The following is a 19697-nucleotide window of genomic DNA, read 5'->3' as shown; positions in this document are numbered from 1 at the left end:
TCATACCTGCTGGTTAGTCCTGTCCATTGTATGGGCAGTGGAGGCGTGCTCACGGGTGTGCTGACGGACGCGGGTGGAGTTTTGCTGCTCAATGCTTGACGTTGTTGGGATACAGAATTCTCGGAAACATCTTTTGAAGTTTTCATCTAGAAAGGCGTAAAGGATGGGATTGAGACAGCTATTGGTGTATCCTAGTGCAATGCAGAAATGCCAGGAGATGGTTTGGAAAGTAGTTTCTGGAATATGGACCAAGGCTTTAATGATAACATAAATATGGATTGGCGTCCAGCAGACAATGAAAACAGCCACAACCACAAGGACCATCCTGGTGATCCTCCGAAGATTTCGGTCCTTTTCCTTGGAGCCGGAGAGCATCCGGACGCTCTTCAGACGTAAAATCATCAGTCCGTAGCAGACCGTTATGATTAAGATGGGCATGATGAAGGCAAAGATGAAAACACAGATTTTCAGTAGGTTCTCCCAATACCATGCTGGATGCGAGAACTTAAGTGTGCAATCAATAGATCCTATGGAAATTAAAAGAAAACAAACACATTTAAACTTTTTTCACTGTTACTGTCCCTCCCCCCCCCCTCACAAGCACAAGAGATAATTCTTTCTAAAGAAACAATTGCTTTTACATAACTTAAAATTAAGCCTACCGGCAATGTTTGTTTTGTGAAAAACCTATTCCCATTAGAAAAGTGTTCAGACTTTCACCGTCACCATTTGGAGAAAACATAACATGAACAATGAGTTGTTTGTATAATCTAAAAGCACATCTCTATCTATCTATCTGTCTGTCTGTCTATCTATCTATCTATCTATCTATCTATCTATCTATCTATCTATCTATCTATCTATCTATCTATCTATCTATCTATCTATCTATCTATCTATCTATCTATCTATCTATCTCTACCTACCTACCTACCTGTCTGTCTGTCTGTCTGTCTGTCTGTCTGTCTGTCTGTCTGTCTGTCTGTCTGTCTGTCTGTCTGTCTGTCTGTCTGTCTGTCTATCTATCTATCTATCTATCTATCTATCTATCTATCTATCTATCTATCTATCTATCTATCTATCTATCTATCTATCTATCTATCATCACATTTATGTGGCCACCCATCTCACACAAAGTGACTCTGGGTAATGTAAAACAATTGAATAAAACAGAAGACAAATAAAAACAATCATCGTTAAAGGATTAAAAAGTAATTGTTAAAATAAGAATATTAGTTATAAAAAAATTAAATATACAAACCAGGGAGAGAGCAAGTATGTCTCCAGGTCCCAATGATACACCCAGACTGACTCTGTCATTGCAAGAAGCAGCTTGAGGAGTTCTCTAGCATCTTAGGACATAATCAGATTTGAGGGATTTCTTAAATGATAGTAAGGAAGAAGCAAGCCTCACTTCAGGGGGGAGGATGTTTCACAAGGAAGGTGCCGTGACAGAGAAGGCCCTGGGACCTGCAAGTGCCTAGCCATAACATCTCCTCCCTGCCAGATCTAATGAGACAGGCTGATGTCTGCCAGGGGGAGAGGGAGATGTGATTGGGTCGTTTGAGGGAGAACTGTAGACTTAGAAGCATTTTTAAGGATGCTTGAAAAATCTGATTTTTGCAAAGTTAGTTTGAATTGATATTGCTAAAAGAAAAACAGTTAAAATAGAATGTCGTCTTTTAAGTTTGACTCTTGGAGACTTCCTGCATAGCAATATAGAAGTGCTTTCTCTTCTTCTACAATTTTTTTCCAGCATATTGTATTATTACCTGACAGTCTCCCATTCAAATACTACCAGGCCAAATAATGGTTAGCTTTTTTTTAAAAAAAAATCACTCAATGTTGTCTAAATGCTGCCATATAGCTGGAGTGAAATGTGGTTGCTTTTTTCAAATTTTGCATTGTAGTTCTTGCTCTAAAATGGCCTAATGGCCTTAAGATGTCCATATATGAACAGTTATTTATATATGGCTATATTTATATAAAAATAAATAAATGCATATCTATCTACAAGGATACCCGCCCACATGCCTAAAACACTTGTTATATTAATTTTAAAAATCTGTGTACATTAATGCAAGATAGAATGGATTTATTAATGAATGGATCAATTGAGAGAAGCACAAATAGCCTGGTTTATCTATTAGTATTTCTTAAATATCTGACATTTAGGCTGTAGTCTTATATACACTTAGTCCAAAGTAAAGCCTCATTAAACACAATAGAATTTACATCTAATGCTTGAATAGTCCTTTCCACGGTTACATTTTGATATGTAGTTAAGCAGTTGGAAGTATTTCTATTAATCTCAATTGTCTTACTGAGGAGACAGAGATGGAAATGCATTTCTTTAAGCAAAAATGCAAAATCTGAGACTTTTTCTAGTAATCAATACCTATTTTAGGCAACATGTTAGAATTTTTGCATATTCGTGAAACTCCTGGTTCTCTTAAGAGTTCCCTTCCTTCTGAGTATCCGAGTCTTTTAAACTATATTTCTTGGTCAAGTTAAAGGGTCATTCTGAAATAAATTTTGAACCTTAAGCTGATAGAGAGTTTGAAGGAATGCCTAGCAGGTACTGAGAAGAAGTGGGAGAAAACACAATAATTAAAAAAGAGACCCGTCAGCCCAGGAAAGGTGGGAAGCATGAGAAAGCAACTTAAAGTAATTCTGCCTTAATTACGTTTGGTGTATTGATCTGGAGAGTTTAGCACGTTTTCAGGATTAACGTCAAGCCCTGCAAGGCAGGTAATTTTGGAAATAAGAATCATTTGGATTTCTGGCAATATCTTTACTGCTAGTAGGGCAAAGTATAAAATCACTCCAAGAAAGAAAGAGAGAGGGGAGGCAGGGAGGGAGAGAGAGAGAGGGAGGGAGAGGGAGGGAGGGAGAGAAAAGAGAGAGGGAGAGAGAGAGAGGGAGAGAGAGAGAGAGAGAGAGAGAGAGAGAGAGAGAGACGGACAGACAGACAGACAGACAGACAGAGAGAGACAGAGAGAGAGAGAGACAGAGAGAGAGAGACAGAGAGAGAGATATGGACACACAGAGAGGGAGAGAGAGCAAGACCAAGACATACGTACATACATACAGTTTCAAAAGGCACATTCATTTTTTAAAAAATCTTATAAAGGGTTTGTATCATTGCAGACCTGGTACAGTGCCTGATTCTAATTTGTTTCAAAACTACCTTAGGAATTCATTTTTTCGTATATCTTCCCTAGGTTCAGATAAAGAAACATCCAGGGTCCATTTGAAGGTAGGAAAAGAAATTCTGACTCACCATTACTCTCTTTGGTGGTTGCCATCACCATCACGGGAATGCCAATCGCTGAAGAAATAATCCAGTTACAGACGTTGACGATTTTGGCATTTCGAGGGGTGCGGAAATCCAAAGCCTTGACCGGGTGGCAAACTGCTATGTAGCGATCCACACTCATGGTGCAGAGGGTGAAAATACTCGTGAACATGTTATAATAATCTATGGATATAACAATCTTACAAATAGTGGTGCCAAATGGCCATGTTCCCAGAAGATAATTCACACTTTGAAATGGCAGCGTACTTGTGGCTAAGGCATCGGCCAGGGCAAGGTTGAAAATATAAATGTTGGTAGCAGTCTTCATTTTGGTGTACCTAAAAAAAGTCAACAAAGTTGAGGCATGAAACTGTGAACAGAGATCACATGAAGCTGCTACAATAGGCCAGTAATTAACTCGGCTGCAAAAGGTGGAACTTCCCTTGAATTAAGTGTATCCCTGTATTTTTGTATAACGAATCACAACATGGTTTTTAACTAACAAAGAAAGTTGACATGAAGGATCTTTCCATGGGTGAACTCTTTCTCTATTTCAGGAAAAAAAATAGAAATGTTTTTATTTTTTTCCCTTTTCTAACATAGGATATCTTAAATGCACAGTACTTCAACATTAAATCATCTCATAAGGCAAAAAAAGTTTTTGTGTCTTTATATTAAAACTCAGATCTTCAATAGGACATATCAAGCAAAACTAGTATCAAAANCTTTCCATGGGTGAACTCTTTCTCTATTTCAGGAAAAAAAATAGAAATGTTTTTATTTTTTTCCCTTTTCTAACATAGGATATCTTAAATGCACAGTACTTCAACATTAAATCATCTCATAAGGCAAAAAAAGTTTTTGTGTCTTTATATTAAAACTCAGATCTTCAATAGGACATATCAAGCAAAACTAGTATCAAAAAATTATAAAATTGGCTTAGCTCGACACAGCATTTGCACAAAGAATTAAGTACATTTATGTACAACCCCCCTGTGAAATAATTTGTTTAACAGAGCCACCTGAATTATTGCAAAGAACAAGAAACTGAATTGCCCATTTCTTACAGCTGATGTGGCTTCAGGTTGAGGCATAGCAGCACAAGTCTAGGCATTAAGCACCACTTCCACAGAAGCGGGACTTTATCACACCAGACAGGACCTGAGGTGCAGACTGCAGAAAGGCCTCAGAGATAGTCCAACAAATAGTGGCAGGGTGAAAGATGCAAGCTGGAAGACCATATACTGAATGATCCAACCAAATAGCTGACATTGTTTACAGGAATATCTACACAGGGACTAGTACCTCCCAAGTCCAGATGGAAGATTCTATAGAATAACATATAGAAGCTCATGGAGGATAACAGGGCTAAGATCCTGTGAGACTTCCAGGTACAGGTGGACAGACATCATGTAGTAGATGAGGACCAGAAAACAGTGCTGGTGATAGATGTAGTGATGCCAAGTGACAGCAATAGCAATAGCACTTTAACTTATATACCGTTTTACAGAGCTTTACAGCCCTCTCCAAGCGGTTTACAGAGTCAGCCTATTGCCCCCCAACAATCTGGGTTCTCATTTTACCGACCTCGGAAGGATGGAAAGTTGAGTCAACTTTGAGCCCCGTCAGGACTGAACTGCTGGCAGTTAGCAGAATTAGCCTGCAATACTGCATTCTAACCACTGTGCCACCACAGCTCTTAGTGGCACAGTGGTTTGAATTCAGGAAGAAGAAGTATAAGAAGCTGGAGAAGTACAAGACCTGCAAGAAGAACTAGAAAGGTTGGGGAAAGTAAAGGTCAAAGTCGTCCTAAGGTATTCAGGGTTGTGACTCTTAAGCTGAGAGAATGGCTCCAAAAGATCCAAGGACCAACATTAGAGTTGTCTGTGCAAAACATTGCAGTGTGAGGAACAGTTAAGAATACTGCACAGAACCCTCAAACTGCCAGTTTGAGATTGACAAAGGCATAGATCACCCATAGGGATAAGAAGGGATTTTTTTTATGCTTGACCGATACTTTTGAGTAAATAATGTGAGATAACATCATATTCTAGTACAGACATGTCAAAGACAAGGCTTGGGGGCCGGATGTGGCCCGCGAAGTGGTTTCATGTGGCCCGCGAAGCCATCCTGGAAACAGTGAGGGAACGGCTCCCACTGCCTTGGCCCTGGCCAAGGCCAGCTGGGAGCCAATGTACAATTTTGTGGTGGCCATCTTGGCATTTGCCCTGGTGGACCATGCCTTGGCACTTGCCCCTGTCCCACCCCCTTCTGCCAGAGACCCTCAGATCTGTCCCACTTCTGCCCAGGCCCCCATAGGCACCCTTGATGTGAATGACTCCATCCACGCCCACCCAGTAGGCTGCACCCACTCTGGCCACACCCACCCAGCCCCCCCAGGCAACCGCAATGCTGATGCGGCCCTCATTGAAATTGAGTTTGACACCCCTGTTCTAGTAGCAAGAAACTTTTAGAATCCCTTCCTACATTCCTGAGTTAGATTTACATAGGTAAGATCTTATGAATATCTATGCAGCCTTCTTTAACAGCATTTTTGTCACTTTCCTGAGGTTTTCCAGTCTAAGAATATGACAAATTTATGGTTGGAACATTTCATCCTTCCTAGCTCTAAGATCCACTGATATGTTCTCACTGCATTATAATAGAGGAATTAGGGTCAGGAATACAAAATGCATCTTGACAAATTAGCTGTTGGTCCTCTTCCCTGAATCCTTCTTGTTTCATTGTCCTATATTTTGCCTTGATTCATTAATATTCTTATTCAAATTAAATTGTGCAGGTGTTGTCTCATCTTGACCCAATGCAAATTAATTTGACCGCCTCCTTCAGTTCTTCAGTCCTTAAGAAAAAAAAAAACCATTTTCAGTTTGGAGCAATAAGAAATTAACTGCTTTAAAGTCTAAAGTTATTTTTTTTTCACTAGCGTAGGAAAAGTACATCTTGTTTTAATTTATTTTGTTTGCTTTTCAACAGAATGAGAACATTCAGATGTAGATTAATCTCCTTTAGAGAAAAAAAGTAGGTTGGCTTGCACAGGAGACTTTTATCATCATCTGCTCCTCCTCCTCCTCCTCCTCCTCCTCCTCCTCCTCCTCCTCCTCCTTTTTTGTTTTATGATAGATTTAGATAATACTTGCAGGCATATTTTCACCTATTGTAGAAATATTTTTTTAAAACATCAGATAGTTAAACTGAAGCATTTTTATGCATAGCAATCTTTTCAGATGAGATTGGTGGGAGAGGACTTCACAAATTCTCTTCTGGACAGTGCTAGAATCATAGAATGGAAGGGACCTTGGAGATCTCTATTTAAACACCCCTAACAAAGGGAAGCCTCCATCCCCTGACACAGACATATCCACTATTGAATGGCTTTTACCATTAGAAAAATATTCCTGTTCTATAACCAAAATTCTGTTGCCTTGTAATCTACACTCTTTGTTTCTCATCCTGTAGATAAATTACTCTGATAAGTAGATTGGATTGGAACAGGCTTTCTACTTTTCTTGGAATCCTGCCTGAAATTACTGGGTTGAAGGGAAATACATTATGTCTGCAATTGGGGAAATCCTTATTTAACAAGCTTGCCATTATTTCATTACTTGCCATATTCATTTCATGGTCACTTGGGACTCTGCAAGGCTATGATGTCCTGCATTTATCCTTAGCTGCATCAACTGACCCAAGATTATACACTTCCTTTTAGCTCTTTCTCAAGCCATAAAACTGAGTTAATTACATGCACAAGACAAAGAAGCAAGCAAATCTATTTCGTAAAATTTATTCTATTTAATATGAAAGGAATAGCATCTATCACAACTTGCTAGCCAAAGCAGCTAACCATGTCAATGCTGAGGGTTAAGAATATATAACTGAGGGTTAAGAATATATAATGTAACTGACTGATCTCTATTTATTCTAATAATACTCTTGACTATGGGTTAGCATGTTGCACTAGGAAGAAATCCACCTTAAGCTATAAATGTTCTCTTAGTGACTTGGGGCCAATCAACTCTTTTACAGCCCAATCTACCTATTAGATCAGGGATCTTCAAACTTGGCCCTTTTATGACTTGTGGACTTCAACTCCCAGAATTCCTCAGCCAGGCATGCTGGCTGAGGAATTCTGGGAGTTGAAGTCCACAAGTCATAAAAGGGCCAAGTTTGAAGACGCCTGTATTAGATGGTTTGGGGGGGGGGGAAATGTAGGCTCCTGGAGGAAAAAGTAGAACATAAATCTAACAAATATATGGATAAATACCATTTTAATGATCTTCCCCATTTTCTCCATATTGCATTTTATATAATTGTTTGAGATATGTTCCATTTGTCCTGTTTTATATTAGTAAACTGACACTTTTTTCCCCCTAAAAAGAATTGTGGCAGTCTGTTAAAGTAGATATGACTTCCTCTTCATAAAGGATATATTATTACTTTACTTCATAAAGCATATATTATTACTTTATTGCTGCCAGGTTAGAATAGAAAAAGATAAGGAAGCCAAGAGTTGTATTTGACAACGGGTTTTCTATGAGCAGAGTTTTTATATAAAGAAATACATGTTTTCTTTGCTACTTTCTTACAATTTTGTTTCTTGGGTTTTATTATGTATTTATGACAGGAACTAAATGGCAGGCAATATTTCATCATTGCAATTCTAGCAGTACATCCATGCACTGAGGCAAGCCCGGAAAGATTCTGGAAAAGATAATCAAGCAACGGATCTGCAAACACCTAGAAACCAACAAGAGTTTGTCAAAAACAGATAATGTCAGACCAAATGTATTGGAGTCTTTGACAAAATCACTAAATTAGTGGACCAGTGAAATGCTGTGTACATTGCATACTTGGACTTCAGCAAGGCATTTGACAAAGTAGACCTCTTACTTTGTGGTAACATAAAAAAAATTGTGCTAGTTAGTATCATCACCAGATGGATTCATAACTAGCTGACTAACAAAAGTTAATGTGTATTCCTCAATTGAATTACATCTACATGGAGAGAGGACAATGCCAGTTTTGGTCACTATGATACAAAAAAGATGTTGAAACTCTAGAATGAGTGCAGAGAATAATAGCAACAATGACTGGAGGATAAAACATACGGTGAACTGTTGCAGGAACTTGGTATATCTAGTCTAACAAAGAAAAGGACTAGGAATGACTTGACAGCAGTCTTTCAATATTTGAAGGGCTGCCCCAGAGAGGAGGGGTTTTTCTATTCTCTGAAGCACTTCAGAGAAGGACAAGAGTATCAGTTGGGAACTTATCAAGGAGAGAAGCAACCTAGAACAAAGGAGAAATTTCCTGGCAGTGAGAAAAATTAATCAGTGGAATGGCTTGCCTCCAAAGGTCGTGGGTGTTCCTTCATTGGAGGTTTTTAAGAAGAGACTGGACAGTGTCTGTCCAGAATGGTATAGGATGTTCTGCTTGAGGAGGGGGTTGGACTAGAAGTCCTCCAAGGTTCCTTCAAATTCTATTATACTATTACTGCTCTCCTCCCTGTGCAAAGATAACTATTTTATTGAGTCCTTCCAAAGAAATGGATATAGGGCAAATGTTTGAGAGTTCAGGATGTAAGTTGTTTAAGGATGTAAGTTGTTCCAAGTAAATCTGCCTTTTGCAATTGACTGATGGTGATTTTGCCAATGCTGGCAATGTTTAAGTAGTATTCCAGATGTTTTGGGATTGCACCCAAGGCACTTTTCACTATCAGGACCAGCTTTGCTTTCTTTAGTCACAGGCATTCTATTTCTTTTTTGCAATTCTTTGTATTTTGTCATTTTCTCCAGTTCTTTCTCTTCTATTCTATTGTCTCCAAGTACTTTGAGTGTTGAGACAATTAGTAGGTTGTTCTTAATTTAAGTGGATTGATTTTTTCTTCCCCAAATGGGCAGTAGATTCATCAAATCAAAGAGAAAGAGAGAGAGAAGCATGTTAGTAATAATTTGAGTTTCAAGATTGTGCTAAGCCAGATTTTGTTTAACTCTGTCTTTTTAAATAAATTGTAATATTGTGGAATCCTACAGCACTTTAAATCATAAAACATCATTTAAAAATGACAGTTGCTCTGCCAAAAGCATAACAGTTTAACATGATACATGAATTCAGCCCTCAAAATTGTTACTATAAGATACGATTATAGCTGCTGCCTTAGAAGCCTTTAAAAAGGTATGATATAAATTGATGGAAGATGAGTCCATGATCTGCTATTACTATCTGGAAACTTTACACTCAGAATTACCCTCTTCATCATTTGGGGATAAAAGCAGTAGTGTGGGTAATAAACATCATGCTTCACTTGTGAGGTTTCAAGAGACACTTGGATACATGTCCTTGCAAACATAATATTGGATGAAATGGCCTACGTAACTCATTAATATATCTTCCTGCCTTGTAAAATCTTACACTGTAATGGAATGGCAGGAACTAAACTTCACATAGATCCATATTATCTTTTCGTGACTCACAGAACCTCTGTGAATAAAGAACTGAGTTGCAATGGAGGTTTTAACAAAGAAAGATGATTTTCCCAATTCTTCCATTCTCTAGTTCTGCACCAGTATTTTTCTAAAGGGTACTTCAGTCACCAAGAACATATTTATGAGGAAGCACAAATCTGTGAAATTCCCTTCCTCTTTGTTTGAATGGATGTGCCCCACGTGTAGAATTTCATTCATTGAAACTAAATGAGCTAGATGAGGGAATAGAAGGGGGAACTCATCAGATTTGCAGATGACACTAAACTGGCAGGAATAGCCAACACCCCAGAAGACAAGCTCAGGATCCAAAAAGATCTTGACAAACTTGAACAATGGGCCCTATTTAACAAATGAATTTTAATGTGGAGAAAAGCAAAGTTTTACATTTAGGCAGGAAAAATCAAAGGCACAAGTACAGATCAGGCAAGACTTGGCTCAAAAACAGTAACTGTGAGAGGGACCTTGGAGTCCTAGTGGACGATCACTTGATTATGAGCCAGCAGTGTGCAGCAGCAGCCAAAAAAGCTAATACAATCCTGGATTGTATAAACAGAGGCATAGAATCAAGATCACATGAAGTATTAGTATCACTTTATAAAACCCGAGTAAGACCACACCTGGAATACTGCAACTACCTTTGGTCACCATACTACAAAAAAGATGTTGAAACCTTGGAAAAAGTTCAGAGAAAAGCAACTAGAATGATCAAAGGCCTGGAGACTAAAACATATGAAGAACGGCTGCAGTTTGGCTAGTCTAAAGAAAAGAAGAAACAGGGGCAACATGATAGCAGTATTCCAGTATTTGAGGGGCTGCCACAAAGAAGAGGGGGTCAAATTATTCTCCAAAGCACCAGAGGGCAGGACAAGAAACAATGGCTGGAAACTGACCAAAGAGAAAAGCAACCTGGAATTAAGGAGAAACTTCCTAACAGTGAGGACAATTAATGAGCGGAACAGCTTGCCTTCAGAAATTGTGGGTGCTCTATCACTGGAGATTTTTAAGAGGAGACTAGACAGTCACTTGTATGAAATGGTATAGGTTTTCCTGCTTGAGCAGGGGGCTGGACTAGAAGACCTCCAAGGTCCCTTCTAGTTCTATTCTATTCTATTCTAACTCTGGATCCAATCCATATAATTTGCACCCTCTGTCTTAGCTGAATTCCTCTCCCACGTTAGTATGTTTCAGCTTTGAGCCAAGGCATGCACATGCAATACAAGAGGAAAATGAATGACATTTTAACCTATATTCGTTGCAATTTATAACAGGAAATCAAGTTCAGAATTCTCAGTAGGCTGCAACACTGACTTTAAAACCTAACATTTAAACATTGTTGGAATTATTTGAAATCTGAGTTCTGCTAAAAACTGCCTTTACATAGAGCCATGAATTACATTTTTAATTTGTTTTAGCCTATATGATTATAATTAATGCCAATCTAAACTGTGAGCTACTGCTTTCGCAGAAATAATAACCAACTTCTGCCCTTTTTCATATATGTATTACTAAAGAAATATATATTTAGATATAGTATGCAGTGTTGGAATCTAACTGTCAAAGTATATGGGTTTGTTCCCAACCAAAACGATGAGGCCAAAATAATGAAAAGTGTATGTCATGATACAAGCTCCACCCTTTCAACATTACCCACCAATATGCATGGACCGAATCTTCATTGTGACATTGCAACACACATTTCACCTCTTTCCCACCCCCTGCATGTCTCAAAAGCCACCCCCCCCATGACAAGGCCTCCTGAGGAATAATTTGTATCTTCTAAAGATACCTTCACATGAAGCCTTTGAGACATACAGGAGGAAGGCAAGTGGTGAAGTGTGTGTTGCAATGTCACAACGAAAACTTCCATAAGATTGTATTATATCTTATGTGTCTCTTATGTGCTTGGGCCAGAGGATAACTGAGCTCTAGAAGAAATAAAATTAGGCATAGCTGTAGGTATGTCTCTTGAGGAAATAGAAGTAAATTGAGAGATTAAGGGCATGTAAAATGGTGTTTCTGTGTTAGGTAGCAGTGTGATAGATAGAGTGCTGCTACACAGCGGCACAGCATTAGAAATAAATGCGCAACATCCTCCCTATGGGTAGGTTTTAAAAAGCACCAGAGAAGCTGATCATGCTTCCAGGAGAAATACTTTTATCTAAATCAGACATAAGCAATATATAGCCCATGGATTCAGTACTTTTAAAAATAGCACTATTAACTCACCTTGGTAAAAAATAAATGATGGAAAAGGAAACCAAAATCATGTAAACCTTTGCCGAAGTTTAACAGATGTCTTCTGACAAATCTAGAGATCTCCTTATTCTCTTCAAAGTGAAATAAAGGAAGACCCACCCCTTTCCATTTCAGTGACTTAACCTACCACCATCTCATTTAACATGCTTCAGCTCTTGGTTTCTGAACATCTAGATTATCAAGATATAAGAAGTGGAAAGGGGTAGGAATTCCTTATTCCTTTGAAGGGAATAAAGAGATCTCTAGGTTTGTCAGAAGACATCTGTTAAACATAGATTTACATGATTCCCCCCCCCACTTTTCCATCATTTATTTCTCCTAGATTAGATCAAAGGTGTATGGAGTCTGGCATCCTGTTTTTGTCAATGCCATCTAGTTGCCTTTGGGAAGCTCTTAAATAGAGCACCAGCACAATTGGTCTTTACCTTCTTATTCTCAAAAAATGGTGTTCCAAGACTTAGTATTTGGTTTCTAGGGGCAACATTGTGACTAATGGTACCTTTATTCTTATCCCCAAAGAATTAGTCCAGAATTAATACTGTGAATTAATTAATGATCAATATAGATTGTATTAGCATATTCCATGGTTTAATTATACTGTACTGATATGATGAAATACTACTATTCAAAAGTGTTCACCTATCCTGGGATACACAGTTTATATGCACCGTTGCACAAGGGCCATTTTTACTAGCATTGCACCAAAACAGTCTAAAGATTAATCTAAATGAATTTTGGTGAATTCAGCATGTTTCCAAAAAACCAATATGCACACTATGCAGTTGCTAGTTTTTTGGAAGATCCCTGAATTATTTGAATCCCTGAAGCATTTGAAACACCAAGTAAATAATTCCTTTCATTAGGATCCAGAATACAATTTCTAACTATGTGAAAGTATCACCATTAAATCATTTAACATAGCATTCCACAGTTCTCAGAAATAAATCTGTAAGTGTGGTTCTACCCATGCTAATGTGGGCATTGTCCATGCTGAACTGAATGCTATGCCTATGAGAAAATGAATTAGCAGTTTTTTTTATTAAACTCAACAGATTATCAAACATTTATACAAAATTTTAGATGCACGCATATATATGCACACACGTGCATGTACTCACAATGTTACTGACACTCATAAAACAGTATTTATTATACTGTTTATTATATCTTATATCATTTATTATATCTCATATCTACATTGATAGTGTAAAAGTAAGCCACACTCAAGCATCATGCAAACCTTAAAGCTGAGGTATCATATGTGAAACATTATGTCTTAGAATATATCTGTGGGAAAGATAAAATTTACTGTAAATGCAAGTGCTCTAAGGAACTGGTTGATAACATTATGAAAAGCAGTCACAGGAGACCAATAGCTTGATGAACAGGAAGGAAGGGAGACTAGAGCAGGAAGGAAGGAGAAAGGATTATTTGATCCGTTCCCCTTAGGCTGCTTTCCCATTCCAAAATTGCTTTCTCCTCTAAAAGAAAGCAATGCAAGTCCCAAATATCTGTTTCCACTGGTGGAAAATTCACTTGGCCAGGCAAACGGTAGCAATGGCAAAGAAAGGGGAAACATTAAACAGTCCTATCTCTGTGCTGTACAGGGTGGTGATTTCTCATTGATTTTTTAATTGAAGAAAGCTATCTCCTTTTCAATGTCACATGTCATTTAAATACCAAAACTTATTTAAAAAGTACTTCTGAGCATGCCACATCAATATTCAACTTATATTTCTGAAATATTTTTCCAGATGATTTTTTTGGTATCCATTCCATTCCAGACCTACTTGCTTTATAACGACTAATTGCGCGCAATATTACTCTTTTCCAAATACTTCTAAAATTGCCTGTTCCTTTAACACATCAACCTACATTTGAAACCACTTCTGACTGATAGTTTAAAGGTCTGTAAAGCACACATTCACAACAGTCAATGAACATTAAAGGCTGTAATTGCATCCCCTGGGAGAGCTATCAAATCTCTAGCCGACATTCTAATTGCTCCCTGTTGTGAGTGCCTGATTTAATCAGAAATGAAAATGGTGTCCTATGAAGTATATAGATTATGAAACTGGAAATATTAACTAGTGGAAGTTTACCATCTACTTATTTATTTTAGAGAATTGGTGTTCCCTTCTTGCCAACCATGCAAGATGCCATGATCATCCCAAAGATGCTTTTTCTCACGAGGCAACTGGACTTTCTTGTTTTTCTTTGAAGGTGTTTCACGTCTCATCCGAGACGCTTCTTCAGCTCTGACTGGATGGTGGGGAATGGAGAAGCTTCTTGGATGGGAAGTGAAATGTCTTCAAAGAAAAACAAGACAGTTGTTTTTGCCTCGTGAAAAAGGCATCTTTGGGCTAACTATGACCCGAATGACTGAGAATCTCCATAGACATAGCCATGATCATGATTGTCTCACAGACGAATTTTGCATCAGTGTCAGAAAAGGGAGTGGACATAAGATTAAATCCCTCAGTTTTATGCCTTTATGTCTGAAAAAAGATCCTATGTTAGGAAATTCACAATTATTTATTTATCTTTTTATTCACTTTTCCCCACCCTGCCTCCAAAGAACTCCACTGTATCCTCAAAAATCCTCTATCAGTGGGCAAGAGTGAAAGGAAACGAGGTCTAGATGGGAACTCCATTCTTTAGTGGAGAACTGAACCTGGATAACTCAGGTTGTTGTTGTTGTTGTTAATTGCGAAGTCGTGTCCGACCCATCGCAACCCCATGGACAATGTTCCTCCAGGTCTTCCTGTTCTCTACCATCTTCTGGAGTCCATTTAAGTTCACGCCTACTGCTTCAGTGACTCCATCCAGCCACCTCATTCTCTGTCGTCCCCTTCTTCTATTGCAACTCAAATACTTTGGCCACCTAATGAGAAGGAAGGACTCACTGGAGAAGGGCCTAATGCTGGGATAACTCAGGTACCCTAGAACAAATTTTTAAAACATTTATCTTATGTAAGGAGGGAAAGAAACAGGCCTGCAATAATTCTATAAATCACTTCTTTTATTGCACTATCAACTACGAGCTTAATTACTGCAAGGCATCATTGAGAATCCTGTACGATCATCCGAAGGCTCATTAATCTAGTAATCAAACTGCAAAAGGAGAGTGTGTCAACAGTTCTGCAGCCATTGTGGACCTATTGAGGAAATCCCAAGCCATCTAAGGCAAGGAAGAGCAATGTGGGCTCATTCAATTACTGAACCTGAACTCCCACCAGCCTGCTTAATGGTGAGGCACGATAGGAATTGCAATCGAAAAATATCTCCAATTGTTTCCTGTTCCTGTTCCAAGCAGAGCAAAAGCAGGGGGAGACATTTAGTCAGAGGGAAACAAAGTCTGCTCAGTAGCTTCAAAATATTCAGCAACAAGTGAAGAGAGAAAAAAAGAAAATTGATGACATAGAAAAGAATGGTGTGGATGTGCTACTTATGCCTTCAGATGATGCTATCTATATGCATTAAGCATAGCTTTTTGCCAGCCAACATGGCCCTGCTGGCAGTGAAGATAAGGAATAAAATAGCTAGCACCAGGCTGGGAAGTGCCAGCTTCTAGTATTCTAAGGAATGGCAAGGACTCTCATCTCTCAGTATTTAATCTGTTGTTATGTGTTGCATTTAAATATGACTGAATACCCATCTTTAAACAAAGATGAGAAAGATAGAAAGATTTTTGTCTAGGAAAAAAAGAAGTAGGGATAAATGTTGGGTGGCTAAAGGACCGTAAACATCCCCCTTTCCCCTCTATTTCTTTTCTTAAGGCAAAGAACTCTTCCCCTCCCCCACCAACTTGGTTCCCAGAAGCAACAGTTTCCACCTGTTGTTATCCATCATTTCAATAGATGGTGCTGTGTTCTCATAGATATTGACTGTAACTCATTTCTCTGAAACATTTGTGGAATGCTAGAAGTAAATTTGAGTGTTTTTCTCTACTTGGCCTTCCTTAAACAAATCTAATTTAACACCAAACACCTATTAAACACATAAAAAAAAGAACATGGTTCCTTTCATTAAGAACAGATAGCCAATATCCTTAAATATGAGGCAGATTCCACTACAGAAACTTCCAATGGATGTAATTATTTTTGTGGAAGAAGACCGGTTTGCCGTTTCTCTGGAGGAATACTTTTGCTGGGAAAATGAATTTAGTGGAATTTCCTAAATAATACATAAGAAAGGGATTTGGGGCACAACGTTCAGTTGAGGAAATAAATAGGAAACCAAACATCTGATTTGTTGGAACTGGTTGTTGAAACTGCACTGCAATTCATATCTATGGATTCCAATGCCTCTCGGACATATTTCACTTCCTTGTATACCTCCTCTACTCTATTTCATTATATTTGATTTGGGTTTTGATTGCAGAAATAGTCTGAGGTACCCATTTTAACTTTTTTTTTACATTATCTCAGGCACATAAACAACTTTATTAACATGAAATAACTTTTTGCTTGCCTTGAATGTTTATGCTTCACAAATGATCATTCCAAATGGCATACTTTTTTCAGCCCAAAGCACACACTTTTTTTTCTAGTTACCCTGAGCAAAGGTTTTCAGTCTCTTACTTCCTAACAAATGCACATGTTCTTTCTACAACATAACCAGAAATTATTTTTTTAAGAATTATCCTAAAAGAACTGCTGCTGATTTCAAAATGTCTTTGGGTCTTTAAACCTTTAATGCACTTATTTGACAATCAAATAGATATTTTTGTATTTGCCAGGATGGAGATACTATATCAATCCTCTGGGATTGAAATCAGGGGCAATCGTGTGTCCTCTGTACCAAAAACATGTAACAATACTATGGAGACTCATAGATATGTTTTTTAGTAGGATCTCATCCAAATGCATCTAGCTTGCTTTTGTGGGGGAAGATTATGGGAAGAACCACTGGATAATTTCTTTCTGGAGAGAGCATTACCCCCCCCCCCAAAAAAAAGCCTTTGGAGTTTTAGCAAGAGAAGAACCACACATCTTTTTCTCTGTCACTTAGCTTGTCCATATCCAATAGAACCAACTACAGAACCGTTTCCTTGACTTTGGTCATCATCATCATCATCATTATCATCATCATCCTCACAAAATTTCCAAGCCTCCCTCCCTGCCTACCTTGTTTCAGCAACCCTTTGGCTGCCCCCCCCATTCGAGCAGCTCCTCCCCCTCCCCCCAGGTCTTCTTACCTGATGATGACATACATGACCAAGAAGTTCCCAAAGAGCCCCACCACACATACGACGGAATAGAGGGCCATGATCACTATGGCTGTGATCATGGAAGGGCTGACCCCAGAACATAAACTGCCTCCTCGTCCCCCAAGAGTTCCGTTGGGTCCGCCGCAAAACAGCTGGGTGCTGTTGAGCTCGCTCTGGTTCCAGCTGTCCGCTTCCATAATCGTGCCCGACCTTCACTCCCCTTAATCTCCGTCGGGCTAGCCGGCGCCTGGAGTCAGAACGCAAGATGCAGGCGCGGGAAGAATGGGCGCCGGGAGCTGTCCCTGGTTCTGACCACCTAGTCAAGTGCGAAGCCGCTCTTCTGGTCGAGGAAGCCGCCCAAGGCAGGAGTCCCATCCAATGCTCTCTCTTTAGCCAGTTTCCGAAGGAGGACGGGATCCTTGCAGTTGCCTGACGCGACTGAGAGAGAAGCAAAGGACCCGTCGCACCTTGAAGCTGAAGCCTTGGGGAAACGTTGCCTCCTCCTGCGGCTTCCACCGCATTCCCCCCATCGAGCGCCGAGGGAAGAAAGAGGTCGAGGGAGGGGAGAAAGGAGAGAGAGAAAGAAGTGTGGAAAGAAAGTCTCGCAGAAACAAACCCACTGGAGCCCCTTCAGATGTGCTCGCGCGCACACACGTGCGCTCACACAGCTGGCTTGGATAGCCGCGCACACGTGCGCAAGTTGACTGGGATAAGTCTGGAGAAAGGAGGAGCCTCTGGTGGTGGGACGGAACTCTTTTTCAGCCGATCTACTCCGCGACAGCGTCAGATCTTGGCCAGCAGGTGAGCAACAACCCTCTCATTAGCTTTCTCTTTGTCAGATTTCAGCCTTTTCTGTACAGTTGTTTACTTACTCCGAAGTCAGCCACAAGATGTTGCTGTCTTGGATTTTGCAAAAAACAAAACACAAAGGAATTTAGGTCTTTCTCTTCATGTAGTTTTCCTGACATAAGAAGATGACAAAACGTTGCCCCTGACTACTAATGACCACGGTTCATTTGAATAAAACCAAATGATGGAGATCTTCTCCAGATTTTAATAAAGAAGCCTGTTGCATATTAAGCACCAAAAGTATCTAGTTCTTCCCTTCCCTGACTTGCAGCATGCTAGGCAATAAAATGAGAATGGTTTGCCATTGCCTTCTTCCAGAATAGATTACAGTTGTGCTATTGAGTGGATGTCACCCATCCAAGTGCTATCTGGGCCCATCTCTGCTTAGCTTCTGAGTGCAAATGGGATCACTAGACGCTGAATCTCACTGACTTATATATGCTATATCTGCACAACGTGACTAAGATAGGTATATTCAATACAATTACTAATGTATTGAAGACTTAGTAATTAATTCCATTTGGAACTTATTTTGTAGGTGCAAGATGCATATTAATAGGTAATCAATTTATAGATTTATCCTGCCACAATAGTTCTCCACTCACATAGAACTTTGTTATAACTTCTGCATGAAGGGAGAAACTAAACTGAACAAAATAATGAGAGGCTAGTTATTCTCTTTCAAGTAGCAATAGACAAGCTATGTTACTAACCAGGATCAGGTTGATATTCCAGTTATTTACAATCCATGCTTCATTGGACTAAAACCATATCTGGGATTTCCAATTTGGTCTAATAAAATGATTATATTCCTCCTCCCTCTTTAACAATGCACAAATATACAGATTATTCTTATGTAAAAGTTATATGGTTGCAGTGCTGTACCCGTCACAGTCTAAATCCTGCCTTTTGTGTTTGGCATTTGGGAGTAATGAAAATGATATAATGCCATATTTTGACAAGACTCAATGTGATCTTTTTTTCTAAATGTAAGCTCATCTCTCTCTCTCTCTCTCTCTCTCTCTCTCTCTCTCTCTCTCTCTCTCTCTCTCTCTCTCTCTCTCTCTCTCTCTCTCTTTCCTTCCTAATCTCTCTCTCTTTCATTTATCTTCTCTCTCCCTCCCTCTCCCCTCCCCCTCTCTCGATAAAGATATTGATACTTTAATTATCATTGATTGATGATTATTATGTGCCATCAAGTAAATTTTCTCCAGAAAAAATATAGCATTAGGTTGAGTTAGTGATTTTCTAGGTAGTAATGGCTATGCTGTGTGTAAACTACTAGGGAAATGTCTTGCACAGAGTTTAGTGAAATCAACGATACATGCATATAAACAACATCCTGTTCCAGGATCATTCCTATTTACTTCAAAGATGTTCAAAATGAAACTTTTGTAGTGGTTTCTTTTAAGAGCACCAATAGAGCCAAGGGGATAAAGAAGGCTAAATTAGATGTAACATAAAGAACTTATATTACTGAGATTCCTAAGTTAAAAACAATCACCGGGACCTTAAACCAGTACAGAGCATTTGAGGAAGAGCTGAGCTTATCAGTTTATCTATACAAAGAGGAAGTTCA

At 39.0% G+C, this 19697-nt stretch overlaps 1 protein-coding gene across 1 annotated transcript; it reads right to left on the bottom strand.

Moving 5' to 3' along the window:
* OPRM1 (opioid receptor mu 1) lies at window positions 1-17466 on the bottom strand. The gene is made up of 3 exons (XM_015825128.1): window positions 17258-17466; window positions 3284-3636; window positions 1-527 (listed from the first exon to the last, which is right to left on the bottom strand). Exons 1-3 carry the CDS (start codon window positions 17464-17466, stop codon window positions 1-3), a joined length of 1089 nt encoding a protein of 362 aa, XP_015680614.1.
* Window positions 17467-19697: the final 2231 nt, after the last annotated feature.

Source organism: Protobothrops mucrosquamatus, unplaced genomic scaffold, assembly GCF_001527695.2.
Source record: "Protobothrops mucrosquamatus isolate PMUCROS unplaced genomic scaffold, P.Mucros_1.0 scaffold2497, whole genome shotgun sequence".
Classification (NCBI taxonomy): Eukaryota; Metazoa; Chordata; class Lepidosauria; order Squamata; family Viperidae; genus Protobothrops; species Protobothrops mucrosquamatus.
Note: the sequence above shows the minus strand (reverse complement) of the source record. Positions and strands in the feature narration are given on the sequence as shown.

Bases quoted from the DNA above. Each gene is read 5' to 3' on its own strand.
- OPRM1 (XM_015825128.1), bottom strand. From the start codon at position 17,466: ATGGAAGCGGACAGCTGGAACCAGAGCGAGCTCAACAGCACCCAGCTG. The intron at 3,637-17,257 runs GTAAGAAGACCT...GACTTTTTTTAG, and splicing joins GTCATGTATGTCATCATCAG to GTACACCAAAATGAAGACTG. The intron at 528-3,283 runs GTGAGTCAGAAT...TAATTTCCATAG, and splicing joins AACCACCAAAGAGAGTAATG to GATCTATTGATTGCACACTT.